Genomic DNA, 21,912 nt, shown 5'->3' with positions numbered 1-21,912 from the left:
ACCCCCAAGAAGGGAGGAGAGGCCTTGTGCATCTCATTAAATACAGGTAGAAATTTATTAAGGATGGGGGAAACCCACAGCTTTTTAAAAAAGTATCAAAAAGAGACAAATGAGGTGAAGTGTCTGTCTTTGGCTGGAGCAGCAACTGGAGGGACAGAGTGGGGCTGAAAACTGGCCCAGGGTAGAGGGAGGGATGCAGGGACGGATGCAGATGCTCCTGGGCTCACTCAGCAAGTGGTTGTGGAGTGGGAACCAGGCTCTCAGCCCTTGAATATTCATCCCAGGACATCCTAAGTGGGGCATTCCCACCTGCCCCCACTTGAAAGCACTGAGGCCTCCAGCACCAAAGCAACACATCTCAGGGGAGAGACAGCCTGGCACCAGCCTGGGTCCAAACCAGCCCAGAGGGGTCACCTGGACCCCAGGAAGGACCTGCCTTCGTGCCATGGCTGGTGGTGAGGAGGAGGAGGAGGAGGAGATGCTGGGGAGAGCAGCCCAGGGCTGGGGGCAGGTGGGACTGTGCAGCCTTGGGCAGGGAGAGGGAAGGTGACAGCCCCATCCTGCACTTCTCCACCTGACCAGCACCACTGGAGGAAGGAAGGGCTGCCTGGGCCTCCATGCTTTGAAAAAGGGAGAAGGGAACCAGCAGGGACTCAAGGCAGAAGGGGGGAGCACCGACAGCTCCCTGCGAGGTCTGTGGGCTCCAGAAGCAGCCACAGGAGCCCCCCAGGGGGATTTTCTCCATGTCTGCCTCCCACCATGGCACTATAAACACAGTCCTTGCCACTCCTCCCCTTCCAAAAGGAGAATTTCACAGAAATAAGGGAAGGAAAAGCCCCCTGCCCCAAGTCCTGCCTCTCCATCCAGTGAGGAGCCAGGCAGGAAGGCACAAGCCTCCTTGGGGACCTCAGGGGGAACAGGACTGAAAAATATCTTTGAAGCTCAGCCCTGAACATCTTGGAGCCACGACAGAGACTCCAGAGAGCACAAAAGGGGTAAACCCTGGGCCTAAAGAACTGTGGATAAAAAGTGCCCCTGCAAAAAGGGGGTTGTGTTCACAGTATGAGCTGCAGCACTGCAGGGCACTGGGGTGGGATGGGGCCCCAGGCAGGCAGGGGCACAGGCTGGAGACTTCAGCAACTTCATCCCAGGACTGGCAGTCCAGCCTGGCCATGGATACACCAAAATCCCGCTTCCCTCAGCCCTTCCCCACACAGGCAGCAGCCAGAGTCAGTCCCCAGGCCAGTTATGGCTTTCCAGCATCAGGAGGGAGCCCCAAAGGGGTGCAAGGCAGGGCTGGCTCAGCCCTGCATCCCCTGCATTGAGCAAGGGGTACCCCAAACACACCCTCCCTGAGGATGGAGCCATGCCCAGAGTCTGCCCCATCCTGGAGCAGCTACCAGCATGGCAGGACCCACCCTGTGGGAAGCACGGCCCGTCCAGCAGGGTCAGTGCAGGACCTGCTCCAGCTCATACTTCTCACAGAACTTGCTGGTGAAGGGCAGGCAGGTCAGGTACTCCACCCAGCGCCAGTTCACGGGGTACACGTAGAGCCACACCACCAGCGAGGCAAAGAGCCCCAGGAAGACCAGCAGGGACACGATGATCATGGCCCGCTTGCGCAGCTTGTCCACCGTGCCGAAGGTGATGTAGGGCAGGAAGGCGAAGGACAGCAGGAGCCCGCTCAGGAAACCAAACAGGTGGGCAATGTTGTCGATCCAGGGCAAGAGGCCACAGATGAAGAGGAAGAGGACGATGCCGAAGAGGTTGAGGAAGGCTTTCCAGGGTTTCTCCAGCACCTGCCAGCTTTGGAAGAGTTCCACGAAGAGGCAGGCCAGCAAGCCGAACTGGGAGCCGGCAGGGCCCACCTGCAGGGATGGGGGAAGTCAGGGCTGGGCTCTGTGTCACCCCAGACACACCCTGTGCCCCCCAGGGATCATCTCCTCCCCTAGCAAAGCACATTTGGCTCCTGCATCCCCGTGCAGGATCCTGCATGGGGCTCAGGGGTGGGAGCCCTGGCACAGGAGGATGAGGAGGGGAGCAGGGTGGTGCTGTTTTGGCAGAGCTGGCACTTTCTGTGACTCAGCAGCCAGACTGCATCAACCCCTCGCAGACCACAGCCCCATCCTGTCACACCTGTGGGGGGATTAGGGCCCTTGGCATGATCTCATTTAAAGGTTGACAGGGTTTGGCTGGCAGCAGATTAGCCATCTGCCTGCCCAGGGACCCCGCACGCTCACGGACACGTGGTGACATGTGACACACATGGCATGTGCCAACACCACACGTGGGGCAGGGACACCCCCTCCTCCTCTCCCTGCAGCAAACCCTGCCAGGGGGTGAGAATCTGCTCCAGCACCTTCCCCAAACCTCTGCCTAGGATGGGGATAGAGAGGGGCATCCTTTGGTCCCTGGGAGCCAACAGGATTTGGGACAGACCCCCAGACCCTCACCTCTGCCCTGTAGGGTAGGAAGATGGCACTGGCCAGGTTGCCCGTGATGCCACTGAGGATGAAGATGATGGAGATGCGGTGCCAGCCTGCCAGCTTCTCCAGGTCCCGCAGCACTGTCATCTGGAATGTCACTGACACCAGGCAGTGGATGATGCTGGGGGAGAGGCCCTGGGTTAGAGACCCTGCCCAGCCCTCCCACCCAGTGCCCCAGGGCATGACACAGCTCACAAAGTACCCCTGTGGCAGACATCTTTGTATGAAAAATCCTTTCCTTAGGATTTTTCCTCCTGAGAAGCTGAGAGGCCTCAGGAACAAAATGTAAACAATGGTTATCTGCTGCTGTGGAATGCAACAGGTGCATCTGGGATTGGCCCATCTTGGATGTTTATAATTAATGGCCAATCACAGCCCAGCTGGCTTGGAGAGAGAGTCTGAGACAGCTGCCTTTGTTATCATTCTTTCCTTTCCATTCTTAGCTTAGCTAGGCTTCTGATGAAACCTTTTCTTCTATTCTTTTAGTATAGTTTTAATGTAATATATATAATAATATAATAAATCAAGCCTTCTGAAACATAGAGTCAGATCTCTGTCTCTTCCCTCATTCGAAAACCCCTGTGAACACCACCACACACCCCCACTGAAGGCACCTGTCACAGTCGGGCAGTGCCCTTCCCTCCTCTCTCCCAGCCCATCCTGGTGGGCACTCCAGTGCCCAGCTCCCCCATCCCTGGGGATATTGGGGCTGTGGCTCACCCAGCGTGCAGGAACAGGGACAGCCACAGGCGGTAGAACTGGTCAGGGACCTCCGGGTTCAGGAAGGGCAGGAGCCCACAGACCTCGTCCAGGCAGTGCACCTGCAAAGGCAGCAGGGTCATCCCCAGAGCCACAGGGAGCAGAGGATGGGTCACGGGGATAGGTCACCAATGATGCCATGTGGCAGCTGTGAGGGGATTCTGGATGGTGTGGGGCACCCACATTGCCCTGGTGCAGGTAAAGGTGCCCACATTGCTGGTAAAGGTGCTGGTAAAGGTGCCTCCAGCCCCATACCAGCAAGGTGGGCACAACAGCAGGAGCTTGGCCAACAGCTGGGCAAGGCCCTGCACTTTGCATCATTCCTGCTCAGACCCATCCCAACCATGTCCCCTTCCTGACAGGACACTCTGAAGCCCTTTGGCATCAGCATGGCTGCTGGCATTGTATCCCACACGCCCTGCATGCCTCCCTGGCCCTGCTCACCTGCGAGCAGAGCGTTGCCTCCTCGTGGAAGTAGCCGTGCATGAAGTCGCAGTACTCCCGCGTGGTGATCTCACAGCTGCCAGGGGCAGGAGGGGGCTCATGGGGGCAGGGCACACTCAGGACACCCCTGAGCATCCCCCTCTGCTCCCAGCCTGCTGCCACTGTGCTTCCCACCCCCCAGGCTCTGTAACCCCCCCCCAGGCACAGCTCTGGACACTAATGGGACAGCACGAGGCAGGAGTGCAGAGGGGGGAGCCAAGCCAGATGCCCCCTTTGCCCACCTGCCCTTGGTGCCAATGCAGCAGGGCCTGCCCTTGATCTCGCAGTCCAGGTGGGCAAAGCCCGTGTGGTTGGTTTTGGTCTCGTAGGTGCAGATCTAGGAGCAGGAGGGAAAGGAGCCCTGGTCAGAGCCCATCCCAGGGCTGTCCCTGCTGACCCCTTCCAGGCTCACTGCCACCATGGAGCCACCAGCTGATGGTGGCACCAGGCTCTTACCGGCCACTTGGTGATGTCATCTGGCCACACATGGGGTGGGTTGGACGCAGGCTCCTCACACGTCCTGGCAGGAAGAGGGGGGTGAGTCGGGTGGGTGCCCCCAACACATCCCCCTGCAGACCAGTAACCCCCTCAGGCACAGACAGCTCTGGGACCTGCCTTGGTTCTGCCCACCCATGGGTGCCCCACAAAACCCCACAGCAGCTCCTTCTGCAGCTGAACCCTCAGAACTCAGAGCTGTTGGACAACCATGCCCATGGATGTTCCCATCCCAGCAGGACAGGCCCAGCCTCAGTTTCCCCATTGATTCCCTCTTCTTTATCACTCTCCTTGTGTGCAAAAATCTCCCATCCCCTCGGACAAGAGGATTCAAGGTATTCCAGCTGGAAAGGCAGCCCCTTCTGCCGTGTCCCACACACAGCCAGGTGACAAGGCCACCTCCACCCAGCTGCTATGTCTACCTGGGGTCCTGGTGACACACAGCCCCTGAGGTCCTCTTCTCTCCCGAGCCCATGGCTGGCGCATTGCTGCCTGGCCACTTGATGAACGTTGCCAGTGTCTCCTGCAGGGAGCATGGAGACACTGAGGATGCAGCAGGGAGTGCATGGCTCTGATATATGGTCTCCTCGAGCCAGGTCTCATAAGCTCTTGGAGATCTATATCACACCCAAGATAGCTCAGCTACCTTAGAAGGCATAAAATCAGCAGGATGGCTTCTGTGGTAGTGTTGGAAATAGAAAAGTTTTAGTAAAAGGCAAAATAACAAAACTCCTTTGAGAGAAAAACCGAGCCTGGTGCAACAGGCTCTTGCTCCTTCCTGGTAAAACACCTCACAAAAGCCTTTAGTTTCTTTGTTCTCTTCTTTTTCTAGTAAATTGCTCAGGTGGGACGTTTTGGCTCCTGTCCAATTGGCTATCCTTAAGTTTGAGGTGAAGCCCCCCAGGTCCTATGAGGTGTCTTTTTACCTAATCGAGGAGAGAAACTTCTGGGCTCTTTTCCTTTTCAAAGAGACCAAGGATAGTTTGGTCACTCTGTCAACAGGGGGCACATTCCAACACGGCTCTGACCGCACCTGCATCCTGCCCAGGGGCAGTGCAGGGCTGACACGGTTTCCCCAGGGATCCCCAGCCCTTCCCACGGCAGGGGCACGCACCGAGCAGTCCTGGGGCAGGGTCTGGATGCAGCCGGAGTTGTCGTTCTGGACACAGCAGCCGGAGCCCCGCTCCCGGTCCCGCTCGCGCTGGATGAGCCGCTCCACCTGCCGGTCCTTCCGGATGCACGGGGAGAACTTGGCTCCCAGGTGGATCAGGTCGATCTGGCAGGGAGATGCCAGTAAAGGGGATTTGTCTGTGCACCTCCCTTCGCTCCAGCTATCCCCAGGGAGAGTTTAGCAGGGCCAGGGGGTCTCCACAGGCAATAGACAAAGGTCTCTCTCATCCCAGTGGAGGGAAAGCAGCACCATCCCACTGTGATTACACATGTCCCAGTGGGATGGGGGCCTGGGACAGCAGGCTAGAGTGAGGAAGTCAAGCTCTGCTCCCCTGAGGAGAGGAGCACAGCAGAGAACCCCCTCAGCTCAGGGCAGGGGAAAGCAGAGGGCAGAGCCTGAGACCAGGGGCCAAGGGTCTGGCAGGGTCCTTACCGAGCTGGGCCCAATCCAGAAGTTTTCCTGCTGGATGTACTTGACACTCTCATAGACACCCTTGTTCCTCAGCACCTGCCAAGAGAGGCCAGGGTCAGCTCCCACTGAAGGGACCAGTGCTGAGGGGGGCACCCCTGTCTCCCTCCACTCAAAAGGGGCTGAGCAGCCCCTTCATCTGAGGGGAAGGGCTGTAGGTCCCACCAGCAAGGCAGGAGAGGAGAACAGCCCTGCTCCCACCACATATTCTGCTGCAACACGGTGCTGCTCGTCCCCTTGCCCTGGCCATTGCACAGAGCTTCTCAAATGCTGGCTCCCAGTGTCCCATGGTGTCACGCTCCCACAGGATGCTCCCAGTCCTCACAGAGAGCATGACACCATGGGACACTGGTGGTTACAGTCCCCCTGAAGGATGGCTCTTAAACTTACTAACTCTGTCGTCACGTGCTGGGCGAAGCCAATGGGGGCGATGCCGTAGGTGCCGATGACCAGCAGGGTGATGAGAATGTGCACAAAGGTGATCCAGTACGTGAAATATGGCCTGGAGGGGGACAGGACCCGAAACTGGAGCTGGTCAAAGATCTCTGGGCAAAGGGACACTGCAGTCCCCCAACACTGAGGGGGACACACACCCTAGTGGGGGTGTCCCTGCCATCGGTGCCCCTCACCGGTGGCTGTCGGTGATCTCCAGCTGGGACTGCACGATGCTGCTCAGGCTGCGCCGGTAGGTCCTGTTCAGCCACTTGCCCACCACGCCCAGCCCGTAGTAGCGTTTCTTGCGGTCGAAGGCGAAGTGCTTCACTTTGGAGGCGATGCGCCTGCCCCGCCGCGGAGCCGCGCCCGCGCCGCCCGGCACCGAGGCCAGCCGGGCACCCTCCCGCCTGGTGAGGGAGGAGAAACCCATCACACCTCCCAAAAGGACCAGCTGAGAAACACCCCATGGCCAGAGCTATGCCCTGAGGTGAGGCTCTGAGCACCTCCCGGCTCCATTCTCCCAGGATCATCATGGAAGTGCCCAGTGCCCACAGCAGGGACAGCTGGGGACATTGTCCTGCCTGCAGCAGGGCACCTGGGCAGCCTCGGGGGCAAGACCTTCTGAGGGCTGGTACTCACGGGGTGGGCTGCTCCACTTCAGGGGACACCCTGGCTTCCTCTGCCACCTGGTGCATGCGTAAGTACGTGGCTGATAGAGGAGGGGACTCAAAGACGTCATCGGGCATGGAGTACGTCTCATCGTGCATATCCATCTGGAAAGGGGATGGATTGAGTCCTTGGATGTGTGTGATGGGTCAGAAACTGACTGAGCCCACACCCCCTGACTCAGCATCCCCCTGGCCAGGGGGAGTGAGTGATCCCCAATGACACCCCACTAATGGCCCATCACAGGGTGTGAAATGTGCCTACATGGCAATATCACTCCCTGTCACACCCAAGGGCCATCACCAGGGCTGGGGCACAGCAGCCACCAATGCCTCTGTCACTGCTGGGTCCTCGTGAGAGCCCTGCTGCACACCCAGCCCCCTGTGCAGGGCACTGGCACACGCCCCAGCTCCAGCAGTCAGCATGGAAAGGTGCTTGCCTTACTGAAGAAGGACGAGTCCAGGGTATCAGCAGCATCCACCATGTCGTCGTCCATGAAGCTGGGGTACAGGAAGCTCCTCTTGCTCCTCTGCTTGGGAGCCAGTGGCTCCAGGACAGAGCGCCCCTTTGGCAGCACAAACAAATGAAGGTGAGCAACCAGAAGCCCTCAGTTTTTACAGCACTGAGGGTTTCTCAGATCTTCCCTCTCCAAAGCCAAGTGGCAAGGATTAAATCCCAATCAGCCACCATAGCCCCTCGTGTGGGGAGGAACTGGCAGAAGATGCTGCCTTTAGTCCCTCAGAATCCACACTGGACCATGGCCAAGTTAGTCAGCATGACAAGTGACCTCTGAATTCATCTGGTCTCATAACCACAAACCCATCCCCAAGATTTGCCCAGGGCTCCTCAGAACCAAGAAAATTGCCGGAGAGGTTTCATTGCCCCTCAGCAATGGAACCCAAAAGTTGGGTTTTTTCTCAGATTGTCCAATTTCCACTAGCCCACCACCCCCAGGGGGTCAGGTTTCACTGCCCCTCAGCAATGGAACCTGAAAGTTGTTTTTTTCTCAGATTGTCCAATTTCCACCAAAACTTCTACTTTTAAGTAGCGCTTAGGTTAAAAAAACCAATCTCCCCCTCAAACCCACCCTGGAGAGACAGCAATCTCCATGCACAGCAAACAGCCAAGAAACAAAGACGATGGGTGAAGGACAGAACTGAAACCCAGCTTAGGAAGGTGATCCCCCCTCACCCTCCTAAAACTCACACGGAGGAGAGCTGCGGCTGCCTTGAAGCTCATGTGGGCCACAGACTCCCTCTTCCTGCGTGGCAGGCGGCCGTAGCCCGAGCGGATGCTGTTGAAGGAGGCCAAGGAGACCACGCCGGGGGTGAGCGGGGGCAGCACGTGGTGCGGCGTGTGGGGACGGTCGGTCTCATCAGGATGGCGGAAGGGACGGCCCCTGGCCAGCGGGTCCACGATCTGCGGGAGGGAAGAGCTGTCAGCGCTGGGAGAGTGAGGCTGGCAGTGGGACCCCTCACCCCGAGCTCTACCTTGGGCATCTTGGCGGGCTTGGGCGACTCGGTGGCTTGGAAGGAGGGCACCTCCTGGCTGGGCAGCTCCATGTCGCGATAGGCAGGCTTCAGCTTGCCGTACCTCATGCTGCAGTGCTGCAGGCTCTTGCGCTGCCACTGCTGCCGCTTCCCCTCCCAGTCGCTGCTGACACCGAACCACTGCGCTGTGCCCCTGGACACGGGGTGGGCACAGCTGTCACACAGCTGGCCCCCCACACCACGTGCCACCATTGCACCCAGCCATCCCCTCTGCAGGGTGGGCACATCATGTGCCACCATTGCACCCAGCCATCCCCTCTGCAGGGTGGGCACAGCTGTCACACAGCTGGCCCCCCACACCGTGTACCACCATTGCACCCAGCCATCCCCTCTGGCAGGTGCTTGGGGTGTCTCAGCCCAGCCTGCAGCAGGGCAGTTTTGACCTGGCTATGGGTCAAAGGTGAGAGGAATAGCAGATTTGTCTTTACAAACAAGCTGTGGGTCTGCTGGTAGATAAAAGTAGCACTGGGAGATAAAAGAAACAATGGGAAGGGTTCCACTGATTGATGAATGGAAAAAGATGTTTGCTTTTGCAAATAAACTTTAGGTTTGCTGATAAATGAAATTAGACATTGAAAAATGAAAGAAACAATGGGGAAGAAAAACCCATAAATTCCATAAGAATTAAAATTTAAAAGGAAGGGTTATACATTGGAGGGAAATCTTTGGTATCAGGTGTATCGGGGAGTCTGTACCTCTCAAGTACCTCAGCCAATGGGGAAAGAGAGAAAGGAAATGTGGCCAGGAAATTGGGATAAAAAGGAGGATGCATCCTCCAAATATTTGAGAGATCCCAGGGGAATGCCCCATGGCCTCTCCCTTTATTTGAACAAAGCCAGAAAGGACTCCTCTGTCTCCTTTTGCACATAAACCTCTGGTGTTTGTGGATTAATTTTCTTAACAAAGGGATGTGGAGGAAAGTGATTCTTGCACTCCTTTCTGAGACAAAACCCTGCAGCCCCACCCCAAATCCTCTGGCAGCACCCACAATGTCCCCCTGTGAGCGATCCAGCCCCGGCTGGAGCCCAGCCCGCCCTCACTTGCGGATGCTCTGGGACAGGGATGTCTGCCGGCGGAAGCCGGGCCGGCGCTCCGGGCGCGGCTCCTGCAGGCTCTTGCTCTTGCGGTACACGGGCACCTTGGGGGGCTGGAAGGCAGAGCAGGGGGGCATCAGGGGCACGATGGCACCTGGCAGCCCCCCAGGCCCAGCGTGGGACAGGCACAGCTGCAGCCCTCACCTCCTTGCGGGCGCCATCCTCCTCGGCCTCGCGGGGCGGGATGACAATGGACAGGTTCGGGGGCTTCTTGCTCTGCAGGCGGCTGCTGCTGCTGCTGGAGCGGCTGCCCCCGTTCTTGTCCCCGGCTGACATCTCCAGCTGGGGGTGGCTGGCAGGCTGGCAGAGTGCAGGGGATCAGCCACAGGGGGAGAAGGGTTCCCCCAGGAGCTTGTGTGTGAGGAAAGGCTGGGTCTCAGTAAGAGATGGGGCCTCATCAGTGGGACATCACCAGACTGAGTGCCCTGAGCCCTGGCTGTGCTGGTGAGACCTGGCCATCATGAACGCAGCTGCTGCATCCCCAAAACCCACATTCCTTCCCTGGGTTTGGGTGGGTAGCAAGGCTTACATCACTCCCAGTCCCCCAGGGGTCACCAACACCATCCCTTCACCTGCTGGGTGTAGGGCAGGGGTGGCAACAGTGACCAGGTCAGAGCATCCCCATCATCCCAGCACATGCCAGTGGGACACCCAGGCTTCACACCCCGCCTGGATGAGCCTGACCATGTGCCTTGGAAATATGGGGGATCCCAGCAAGCCCTGCCAGGCCCATGGTACACAGCTGCAGCACAGGGAACACCAGCATGCCCAGTCTGGCAAGGGAGCCAAGGGGAGATAGGAGGGGATGTGTGCAAGGAGCTCCTTTTGCCTGGGCAGGGGGGGAAGAGAGGGGATGCACAAGGCCTGAAAACACCTGATCCACATCCCCACATGCACCACAGCTCCCATGTGGACCTGTCACGTGTTGGGGCGCCCCATGAAGGAGAGATGCAGGACATTCCCCTCTGGCACGTGCATGCACACACCAGGCTGGGAGACTGAATCCTCCCTGGCACCATGTGCAAGGAGAGGGAAGCTTAGCAGCCAAGACGTGGTTAATTCCTCAAGAAATCCCCTCCCAAGGGTCCCTGCAGCCAGCTCTACCAGGCAGGGCTTGCTTTGCAGGAAAAGTAATTCCATCAGAGTGCAGGAGAACAAGTCCCAGATCCTATTAGGGACTATGAGGGCAATCAAAAGGGAGGCACAGCCTTCTCTGACCTCTTCTGCTTGACCATGTGCCAGTGCCCAGGGGACTCAAACAGGTCTCACAAGCATCTCTTGTCCCCTGGGACAGTCATGGCCATGGGAATGGTGTCACTTGCCACGTTTGCACAGTGCCACTGGCTGCAAAATGCCAGCTTGATCCACAGGCCTGGTTCCTCTCCCTGCCCAAGATCCCAATGACCAGACTCCTACAGCTCTGCTCTCCTTAGGCAACATCACTTGAGCAACCAGATGAGTGACTGAGATCCCACCAGCCCCTTCTGCAACAGGATCCCATTGGCAACCCGTTCCCACAGCAAGAGGCAGGGACAGGGACACTTTTGCAGCTCCCTTGGACCCTCCCCTCAGACCACACCACAAGCAAAATCTGGCTTAAGCAGCATGGGGTGCCCAAGGGATCAGCTTCATGGGGATGCAGGAGTCCAGAACCAGCTCCCCAGGAAGGGGAAAGCCTGGAGTGGGCAGCACTGGCAGGAATTGCTGCCCTCCATCAGCTCCTGGGCCATGTGATAGTCTGTTCCTGCACTAAAATGGGTGCTGGGCTCCCTCTCCAGCACCAAAGCTGGGAGCAACCAATTCCCAAATATCCCCTGGGGGCTCAGCCAGTGCTGGTCCCCACAAGGGTCTCCTCACCTCATAAGAGTGACAGGGATCCTGTGCAGTGATGACAACACCCACAGCAGCCTTCCTCTGCCTCCGTCCTTCACACACGGGAGCTCCGGGACGCGGCCGAATTCCTCCTGTGGGGAGAGGCTGGGATGAAAAACCACTCGTGGGAAAGCAGGCAAGGGCTGCAGGAGCATTCTGGCAGAGGGAGAGCTGAGCTCAGTGCTCCCCAGACCCTGGGGACAGGGCTGCAGGTGGCTGGACACCAGGGACAGGGATCAGCCACTGGCACAGTGCAGCAGCAGGAGGAAAAGCCCCCATTTACAGCAGTGCTCCACGGCAGGGAATAGCACGGGGCAGGCAGCGAGTTTTGGAGTTTTCCCCTGCTGCTGCTTTCCTGGCTCTCAGGAAGCAAGACACCCAGGAAGAGCAGGCATGGACTATGTGTGCCTCACTGGGTATTTCATAGCTGCTAAACTGGGAGAGTGCCAGCCCCAGCAAGTAAAAGTTTCCATCCCATTGGTGAGCTGGAGGCTCTGTTTGTTTTCCTCCCAGGGCAGCCAGCAGTGAGCCCGAGATGGCAGCTGCTCTGGAGAGCTGGGAATGGGAACACACTGGGCTCAGAGCAATCCCTGGGGCACCCTCATCCTCCTCCAGCTCTGAGGAATGGCTCTGAGTGGTAAGAAGCACAGAGATTGGAGCCAAATTCTTACACCCCCATCCCAAAATCCCATCCCCAACTGCTCCCATTGTAGGAGTGTCAGGGGGTAACACGGTCGAGACGGATGGAGATGAGAGATCTCCGAAGCCAGGTCTGGAACTTGGGGTTTATTGCAAAGGGCCTGGGTGCAGGGCCCTGCTGGGAGCTGCCAGCTACAGCTCAGAGCAGGACTGAGAGGAGAGAGGGGGAGAGAGGATGAGAGGGTGAGAGAGTAAGAGAGCAAAGTTCCTGTTGCAATACCATAAATCTTCTTCTGTGCTGAATATTCTAATTCTCACTAACCAATCTAGTACAATATACAAATTCTATAGCATTTACATACAGCCTATAAGAATCACTACATTACCATACTGTGCTACATTTTAAACCCTAAAATCTCCTCTTTGGACCCCTTCTGCCAAGCTAGCAGGGTCTGCTCTGACCCTTGGGCCTGTCTGTAAGCAGAGGGTGTTGTTTCACCAAAAGGGGATTACCTTCAGTCCAGCCACACCGCTGTTTTCCAGTTGTTCAGTAACTGAGGGATCTCAAAGCTTGCTTTCATTTCAATCTCACTTATAGTTTCTATAGTCTCAAAATCTTTTACCAGGCAATCATATTTATAAGGCTTTCCTGTTTCATCTTCCCCAACACCCATCGCACCCCGGGCAGCCCCAGATCTCTGTGCTTCCCAGCAAAGCAGGTTTGCTGCATGTTTAAAATCCTGGCCTGGCTTCCCCCCAGCTCCCCAGGCAGAGGGTGGAGGGCTGGACTGGCCTCTCCCGAGGTGACTCAGGCCAGGGGAGCTGGCACAGCCTGGCTGGCACCTGCTGTCCTGTCACGGTCACGCGGCCGCAGCGCCGGTCACGGCTCTGTGCCCTGGCACTCTTGGCATTGAGAGGGAGGGGGAGGAGGGCAGCAGCCCCCGAGGGCTCAAAGCTCCTTTGCCACACAGCAGCCACCCCCTGAGCACAGATCCTGAGCCACAAGAGCCTTATCCCATGCCAGGCAGAGAAATCCCCATGGGACGGTGCTGGGGAGGTGTTTTCCAGCTCACCACGTGCCTGGTGCTGGTGCCCAAGGCCTCTGGAGCTGGCATGCTCAGTGTGGGAATGGGCCAGACAGTGCCTCCATCCACAGACAGCCTGCCCCAGGCTTGGCCCCCCAGATCCCCTGGGGTCACAGGTACCTGTCACCCCCCAGCCCTGGCATGGAGGCTCTGCCACCAGGAGCATGGCTCCCTGCCCTGCAGCCCTGGCATCAGCAGCCCCATCACAGGGCACAGCTCAGCCGCAGGTCCCCAGGGAGGCTCAGCCCAGTCCTTGGACACTGAGGGTGGACGTGGTGGCTTTGTCCTGGGGACAGAAAAAGGAAGTGAGAGGCGACGTGCGGAGCTGACACGGGGGGATGGCTGAGCACGGGCCCTGCTCTGGGGACAAGGCAGGTCACAGCAGCAGGAGGGGACTTGGCAGCAGTCCTGAGCTTGGTAGGAGCTGTGCTTTGGGCTGGAAGAAGGGTCCTGGGGCAGCACATTGTCACTTTAGGCTGGAAAAAATCTCCATGCACTGGGGCTGCTGCCATTGTTGGAGTCATAAATGGGCAGGGCATGGAGGGAGGAACACCAGGTCTTGTTGGTAAGAAGAAATCCCTCACTGTCACCATCTCCCCTCCCAAAGCTCTTGGCCACTCAAAGTCACCAAAGCCTGACATCCAGCAGCAAGGGACAGCCTGTGCTCCAGCAGCAGCACGGGGGTGAAGGCCCCACCCCTTCCCAAGAGGGCAGATGTGCTGGCATCACTGGGGATGAGCCTTCAACCAAAAAAGGCACAAGGAAGATGACCAGGGCTGGCTCCCAACCCCAGGGTGAATCAAACAAGCATTGACCTGAGGAAGCACACCAAGGAAGAAAGTGATGGAAAAAAATGTGTGGTTCATACAAAGTGTCATGGAAGGACACGCTGGGATGGTCCAAGCAACACAAAAGGACCATCAGCAAGGCCAGGTGAGCAGAGCTGGGACAGCCAAGCACAGCCAAGGCACAAGACAGCAGAGATAACCCTGCAGAGCAGCCCTGGCTGGAGTTCTGTTGCCATTGATAAAGCACTCCCTTTCCAAAGAGATGACTACATATGCTTGGACACACAAAGACATTTACTCATATTTGTTCTCCCAGATACAAAAAGAGAGAGAGAAACTGAAATCTGTATGCATGCAAATATCAAGGAAAAGATAATAAAAAGCCAGAAGGTCCTCACAGGAACCACAGTCAGAATTCATGTATGTATATGTATGTATGGAAAAATATGCTAAGTTGTTCTTATACATCACATTTGTAAGGTTTCATCTCTCCAGACTACTGATATTCTGGTTAATAACACCCTAAATTGCCAGATCTTTCAAAGTGTGGAATATGGATGCTTGGAGAAGGATCAGAATCTCTCTCCCCAAGCCTGTTGGCACTGGGGGAAGGGACATTACTGCAATAACACTGTCTCCATCTGCCACAGTTCAGCTGCAGGAGAAAGCAGCCCTGAGCCACCCAAGGGTGGGGCAGGGAGTGGGACCCCCAGGAGCACCCATCATACCCTGAGCATGATGAGCCCCAGCTCTTCCTCTCCAGCTGCACGGGGCAGGGAGAAAGGGGCCAGCAGTGCCACAGAGCCCCCAAACACCCCCCAGCCTCTGCTGGCACCCAAGAGCCCATCAGGCAGAGCTGCTGCTGCTGCTGCTGCCCATAAATGATTCATGAGCACGTTAAAGACCTCTCTCAAGGCTGGAGCCACGTTAAAAGGTGCTCCCAGTTATTAAGAGCTCCAGATAGGAAACTCAATTTGTGCAGCTGCTCTGAGCATCGAGCTCCTGTGGGCTCACACCCGAGCAGAGACCCAGCACCTTCTCTGCCTCTGCTCCCTTTCAAAAAGCTTTTTACCATTTTGCAGTCTCAAGTTTCAGGGCTGGAGAAAAGGAGCCAAAGCCCAAACAGCTCTTGAAATAAAACCATATTATTGGAGAAAAAAAAGAAAAACACTCCAGTTTTCCTTATGTGTCCCAACCCCGTCACAAGGGAACTGCATGGCAAAACTGTGAGATGCAGGGTTTGGCTCTGAATCTTGAGAGAGGCCCTCTGTGCTTCAGAGGGGATGGTTAGCTGCCCTGTCCCTTATCACTGAGCCACACAGTCAGCACAGACACCCACAGGGGCTTAAATCCAGCCCTCCATGCTGGCTGGGGTAGGAAGATGGGTATGGATGAGTGCTGAGATCCCATCTGATCCCCAGGGCGTGCAGGCAGCCAGCACCACCTCACCCACACCAGCATTAGAACATCCTCTCCCATTCTCCTCTGTCAGGAAGGACATTGGGCAATGGCAGCAGGTTTGCTGGGCTGGGAGCAGGGCACACCCCAGGAGGAAGGAAAGCAGCTGGGGAGACAGAGCATGGCGGGCGGGGGAGCCACACTGGGGCTGCTGATAAGGAGAGCCCTGCATGGGGACACGGGGACATGGAGACACAGGGACATGGCAGCTGGGCTGGGCTTCCCTGCTGCAAGGCCTGGAGAACCAGGAATGTGGCCCTGGGCTCCCTGGCAGTCCTGGGTGACGCCATCCCCATGCATGGAGAGGGAAGGATTTGCCTGCAATGCCTGGGAGTGGGTGGAAAAGCCACGTGGAGGATTTCCCACAGCCCATTTCCCATTAATGTTTACCAGAACAAAACCCCCACCCACCCCACTCCCAGCCTGCTGGGCTGGGGTCCCTCTGTGCCACCCACCCCATGTGTCCCCACACACCCTCCCAGCACAACAGCCCCAGCCAGGCAGCCCTGCACAAACCATTCCCTGCTTCTGCAAAGGTGCTGGGAGCTGCTGGAGTGGCTGTGGCTGCACAAGGGGACCCTCAGCCCACTGGCCCCTTCCTCAGGCTGGAGCCCAAGCCAAGTGAGGAACACACACGTGGAGATCTTGGGTCACCCCAGAGGCTTTGGGGACAGCAAAGGGCCAAAGTCTCCACCAGCAGCTCCACTGGTGAATGTGCAGAGGAGTCAGCTGCTCCACAGGCAGGGTCACAGACACACAAGGAAAGCTCTTTTTCATTTTCCCCCAGCCTACCAGGATTGATTTAACTTGGTTTTACCTAAGAACTGATTAATTACTCAAATCTACTCCAATTCCTTATTAGCTTGGCTTGAACACAGAGTGCACAGACATGATGGTGCAAATGCTTCAGCCCTGGCTGCACCTTCTGGAAGGGGCTGAGGGCTCCCAGGTTGGTATTTACCCCAGGGCAGGGGACAGCCTGCCTGCAGGCCACGTGCCTGCCATCCCCATGCTGCAGGTCATTACTGAGCTCACTCCCACTTCCCTCCTGGAAGCAAAATTCTTTGTATGAAAGGTCAGTGGGGCTGGAGGGGACACTCCTCCCTCTGGTTCTTCTGCTGAGCACTCATTCTTCCAGCAGCTCTCAGTGCCAGGGCCCTTGCTGGGCTTCCCCAGGCTCCTGCTGCCTGTTCCAGAGCACACCAGGGCACCCAGGGCAGCACAGGCCTGGCAGAAATGCCCCATATTTACAGAGGGTTCCCCTGCCCTGGGCTCTGGCCATCCCCACGCTGTGTGGGAGGTGGTGCTCAGCCCTGTGCAGGAATTTGGCTCAGCCCAGGGATGAGATGAGCCCTGGGCTGGAGCCCCCTTGGCTGCAGCTCCCTATCTCTGGGAACAGACTCCTTATCTCAACACAGCCATTCCAAGGCTTTTAGAAAGTGCTGCTCACCCTGACAGGCCCTGTGCAAAGGGGGAGCCCTGGGTGGACACCAGCAGCCTCCTCCTTTCCCATTCCAGGGCCAGCAGCTCTCTGAGGAGAGGGGAGAAAAGGACCTTGTGGCGTCCCTTTGGGCTGTCATGGTGACACCTCTGCTGGCAGGGGGCTGTCCCCAAACACCCCATTCAGTCTCAGGGCTCCCTGGCCCCAGCACAACTGGGGGAAGCTGCTCCTCCCTCCTCCCAGCCAGCAGCAGCCAAGCGTGGGTGGGCCACTCCTCAGCTTCCTTCCTTTCCCTCCTGATTGCAGGAGGCTGCAGCACCCAGACCTGCACCCTGCAGGGAAAGCCTGACTGGGAACAGCTCATCCCAGCCAGCACAGTGCAATCCCTGCACAGGGAATCCCACACTCACTGGAACCTGTGCACTGTGATGCTCTTCCCACCACAGCCTCTGCATGGACCTGTGCCAGCCAGGCACTTTGCAGCCTCTCAGCTGCCCAGAGCTGGAGATGGGGTCTCCTCAGCCATCTCCATGCTCCTCCTGCCAGCTGTCCCACCCCTGGGATGCTGCTCCACACAGCCCAGCAGGGGCTGGAGATGCTGCTTTTGAAGGAGCCACCTCCACGTCCTCCCCAGGAGAGCTTGGACTGGGTTAAGCCACCATGTTCAAGAGGTGACTGCTTATGGGATCACCCTTGGAAAAGCTGAATGACAGCAGCACAGCCCAGTGACACGTCCCTGCTCGTTCCATGGGGGAGCTGAGGCCAGGCAGGACACGCCAACCCAGAGGGCTGGGGTTCCCCTGGCTGCCCACGGTCACAGGGTGACATGGGTCACTCCCAGCCCTGCCTGGCATTCCTGCAGGAATTCCCTTAAAGGAATAACTCCATCAGGCCCCCAGCACAAGCTGCAGCACGACACATGAGGAGTGAAGCCACCCCATGGGGTGGGAGGGGGCACTGGCACACTGGGAATCTTGGGGGGCACCAGCCACATCTCTTCTGCCCCAGGTGGGTCTGACAGGCCAGAAGAATGTCACTTTTAAGCAATGAATCAATAAAACACAAACCAAGAGAGGCTGCTTGAAGGAGGCTCCATTGCCCTGGGAGCTGCAGCAGCTGGAAAAGGTGCCTGGAGATGGGAGGGATGGTCCTGTGGGATGGCTGTAGGGCAGGAGCACCCACTGGGGCACCACACACCACCCATCTGGATGGCTCCTCACAGGGCTGGGCATTCAGCACAGAGCCCATCTGCCCTCCACACTGCTGGGTTCCTTCCTCCCACCCAATGTCAGCAGCTTGAGAAAAGGCCAAGAAGATCCCTGGGCACTGTCCTGCTCCCTCCTGTCCCACTTCCCACTGCAGCCTCTGGCAGCACAGCATCAAGGGGGTTGGTTCATACCTCACTCCCCCTGCCCCCAAGGCACAGCCACAGCGTCAGCCCTGCTCTTGTGCTGCACAAACTGTGCCCTAGGTGACAAACTGTGGTTTCACTGGACACCTCCGTGCTCTGTGACACCTTTGTGACATTTCATAAGTGGGGACACTGAGGCACTGCCCTACACTAAGGCTCCCTGCCTCCTCACCCTGCAGGGAGCTGGTTCCTTCTCCATCCAAGCCCACACAGCTCTCCCAGTTGTAAGTTCCTAGAGGACAAGGGTGGAGGAGGAAGCCCTCACATGCAAACCCCATAAATATTTGCTCCCCTGCCCTCCCAGAGCAATTATTTGGGGGTTTCCTCAGTCTTGTTCTCAGCTAATGTGACCAGCACCCCTCAATGCTTGACCTTGGAGTGCGAGTCCCCAAGGATGAGGGGGACACAGGGTCCTGTGTGGTGGGCAAGCAGAGGCCAGGGTTGGCCTGGGGTCCTCCCTGGGTCCATTCTCCACCTTAAATGCCTCATTAAGAGAGCACCCACCAAACAACTGCTTTTTTGTTGGTTTTTTTTAAAGTAAGAGGGATTAAGTACCAGCGCCAAGGGTTTCCTGCATACCCACCAGCACACACAGAGCTCTCCAGGCTGATTTGGAGGAAATGACCATAGCTCAAAGCACTGCACACCCCCAAATGACCACAACTCCTGGATGCCTGTAATTAAAAGGGACGGTGCCCACCCCTGCTGGGAGCTGTTTGTGTTATCAGACATCTCAGGGCCGGCAGGACAGCGGAAACCGAAAGTCATTAGGCAAAAAGCTCCTCCAGAGGGGGAGAGTTCATGATCCCATCACTTGTGGGCTCATAGAGGTTTAAGTAATTAATTTTTACCTTTCACTAATTGACTCCTTCAGTGCTGAGCCCCTTACAGCACCAAGCCTGCACTCCCTCCTCCGGGCCAGGTCCCTGCAGGACTCCCAGTGCCCACGGGAAATGTGGAAATGCCTCACGAGCCCCATGTTGGTCTGGGCAGCTCTGCAACCTCCCCACCAGCTGGTTCTCCATCACCTGTCTCCTACTTTCTTTGGTAATGAGCTCTGTTCTGATTCCGGGCTTGTCCCCAGGGCTGTTTTCAGCTCAGGAACAACCTAAGGGAAGGAATAAGGATGTATTTGGGGGATCCTAAGGGAAGGAATAAGGATGTATTTGGGGGAATCCTTCAGTTTCACTGTAAGAGCTAAACAGGAGCAGCATCCAAGAACAAAAACAGAATGAGAGGACAGCTGGTCTTTCATCCCAGCTCACATTCCCCAGGTGCCCCAGTGCATCCCAGTGAGTGCATTCTCCCTGAGGCAACCCAGCAGTGCCCTCCCCACCGGATTCACGCCCCCTTGCTCTGCATCCCCATCTCGGAGCTGCTCTCCCGGCATCCACAGGCATCCATTGTTCCTTCCCCCGCTCCGGCAGCGCCGCTCTCACACCCAGCGCTCACACGGGCACGGAGAGACAGCCCCGGGCTCGGCCCCGTCTCGCAGAATCTGCATCAGGGCTCTGTTGTGGTGTCAAACCCCACTCTGTGGTTTGCCCTTTCTCACTCCGGGGCTCGCAGCACCTCCAGGTGTCCCAGCGCAGCTGCAGCGCTGCCATCCCCACGAAGGGAAGTGGTGGATGGTGACTGCTCTATAGCAGGGCTGGCAGAAGCTGCTGGCCACAGGAGCAGCAGCAAAAGGTGCTGATCACCCCATTAACTGCGAAGGAGCTGGGAAGGGCAGAGCCCAGGGAGCCACATGTGAAGCCAGATCTGACCAGGGCAGCACAGGCAGAGGCAGCTCTGGTTTCTCCCAGGCACAGCTGCAGCTGAACCCTCCAGCTCATTTTGGAGGTGAGACAATTCCAAACTGGTTATTTCCCACTTGGGAAAAAGGCAGGAGCCAAAGGATGCCGCCTCAGAGGGCACAATGGAGTGAGCTGAGTGGGCAGCGTTTCCTTGCCCAGGACAGCCCTGGCACTGGGGTGGGGGGGAGCACTCCCCAATTCCCTAGCTGGGCTGGAGGCTGTGTGCCCAGGGCAGCAGCAGCAGCACGATGAGTTCACCCTGGAAATCCCCAGGAGCAGCCATCCAGGGACTGGGAACGTGCAGGCGGGAGAATGTCCTGGCTCCTCGTGGCACGGATGACGCCACGCTGGGGAAGAAGGCGGACACTTCCTCTTGCCACAGGGACCCGGCGGTGACAACGCGGCCTCTCGGGTCCCCTTCCCCCTGCAGGACGGGCCCGGGGGATGAGTGAGAACTGCAGGGTCTCAGATCGCCGCGGGCACCACAGCCTGGCTGTAGGAAACCTGGAAGCACGGTCTCTGCCCAGTCCTGCTGGCCCGGCAGCAAGGCAGGGCAGGATGGGGTAGAGCTCAGCCTCACCCCTCTATCCAAAACCTGGAGGATCAACAGCAAAAATCTGACTAAAATACCCACGCACAGCATCCCTCTGCTCCCGGCGGGATGTACACACGGACGGAGGATGACCCGACCCCTGCTCTGTAAGGATTTTGTTCGCCTGCGAAGCGCTGGTGGCAGCACTCGCCACTCCAGGCAGCACGTGGGAGCGTCCCAGAGCCCGCAACCAAACCCCAGAGCAGCGACAACAACAAAGCCCCGGCGGGCGGGGGGCAGGAGGATGCCCGGGCTCAGGGACCGGCCCCTCCGCCGCCCACCCGGCCTCGCTGCCGCTGCCGAGGGGCGCTGCCAGCCCCGCTCACCTGGGCGGGGGGAAAAGCAGCAAACACAAACAAAAAGCACCCGCCCGCCCGGTTATCGGCGCCAGAAAGTAGGTTAGAGCTTCCCTGCCTGCCTCGGCAGCGGGCAGGGCTTTCTCGCCGGCCGGGTCACCCCGCTGGGACACGCACCCACTTCCCCCTGTGATGGAGAGGAGGAGGAGGAGGAAGAGCCCGGCCCCCGCCATCCGTCCGGATGCCCGCGCTGGAGGCGCCGGGCAGGGCACGGGGCACGGCCCCGGGCAGGGGATGCCCTCCGCGCCCTCCGCCCCGCAAAGTGAGCGGGGTGGGACGGGACAGCCCCCAGCCAGCCGGGCCGGGCCGGGCCGGGCCGGGCCGGGCGGGAGGCGCGGGGCGGAGGAGGAAGCTGGCGGGACGCGGCGCTCACAAAGCAGCAACAAACCGGGCGGTCACGGAGCGAAGCGGCGCGGAGGCACCGGGACCCCCGCCCCGCACTGCTCTGCTCTGCTCCCCTCCTGGCCCCGCTCACCTCGCTCCCGTCCTGCCCCCGGTGCCACTCCCGGTGCCGGTGCCGGTCCCGCGGCAGCGCCGCCGCCTCCACCTGGGCCGGGCGGGGCTGGGGGCGGGCCCGGGGCGGGGCCCGGCGGGGGCGGGGCCCGGGGCGGGGTCTCCTCCCGGGCCCCAGCCGGGGCTCCCCCGGTCCCGCCGGGCCTCGGTCTCATCTATGGGAATCCCCCATGGGAATGAGCCCCTGCGGCCGCCCCGCGGCACCGCCGGTACCGGCACTGCCAGCACTGGGCGCTATCGGGACCAGCCACCGTAAGAACTGGTGACCACTTAGGACTGGGCCACCATAAGGACTGGGCACTGTTAGGACTGGGCACTATTAGGACTGGCTGCTATTAGAACTGGCTGCTATTA

At 58.4% G+C, this 21,912-nt stretch overlaps 1 protein-coding gene across 1 annotated transcript; it reads right to left on the bottom strand.

Moving 5' to 3' along the window:
• Nucleotides 1–31: 31 nt before the first annotated feature.
• Nucleotides 32–21,624, bottom strand: RHBDF2 (rhomboid 5 homolog 2). Its single transcript, XM_071452615.1, has 19 exons — nucleotides 21,521–21,624; nucleotides 11,465–11,571; nucleotides 9,752–9,907; nucleotides 9,554–9,660; nucleotides 8,454–8,646; nucleotides 8,170–8,382; nucleotides 7,403–7,528; nucleotides 6,937–7,070; nucleotides 6,492–6,704; nucleotides 6,253–6,364; nucleotides 5,827–5,901; nucleotides 5,338–5,499; nucleotides 4,646–4,746; nucleotides 4,185–4,248; nucleotides 3,971–4,065; nucleotides 3,690–3,765; nucleotides 3,207–3,307; nucleotides 2,454–2,607; nucleotides 32–1,868 (listed from the first exon to the last, which is right to left on the bottom strand). The coding sequence occupies exons 3-19, from the start codon at nucleotides 9,881–9,883 to the stop codon at nucleotides 1,449–1,451; spliced, it is 2,478 nt and encodes an 825-aa protein (XP_071308716.1). The 5' UTR covers nucleotides 9,884–9,907; nucleotides 11,465–11,571; nucleotides 21,521–21,624; the 3' UTR covers nucleotides 32–1,448.
• Nucleotides 21,625–21,912: the final 288 nt, after the last annotated feature.

This window comes from Agelaius tricolor, unplaced genomic scaffold (assembly GCF_023055355.1).
Source record: "Agelaius tricolor isolate 1412-34295 unplaced genomic scaffold, bAgeTri1.0.p SCAF_35, whole genome shotgun sequence".
Taxonomy (NCBI): Eukaryota; Metazoa; Chordata; class Aves; order Passeriformes; family Icteridae; genus Agelaius; species Agelaius tricolor.
Note: the sequence above shows the minus strand (reverse complement) of the source record. Positions and strands in the feature narration are given on the sequence as shown.

What these genes read in the sequence shown, in the direction of transcription:
- RHBDF2 (XM_071452615.1), bottom strand. Translation starts at nt 9,883, where the DNA reads ATGTCAGCCGGGGACAAGAACGGGGGCAGCCGCTCCAGCAGCAGCAGC. An exon ending in TCTGGATTGGGCCCAGCTCG is followed by an intron (nt 5,500 to 5,826) that starts GTAAGGACCCTG and finishes TCTCCCTGCCAG; the next exon opens with ATCGACCTGATCCACCTGGG. An exon ending in TCCCTGTTCCTGCACGCTGG is followed by an intron (nt 2,608 to 3,206) that starts GTGAGCCACAGC and finishes CCTCTCCCCCAG; the next exon opens with CATCATCCACTGCCTGGTGT.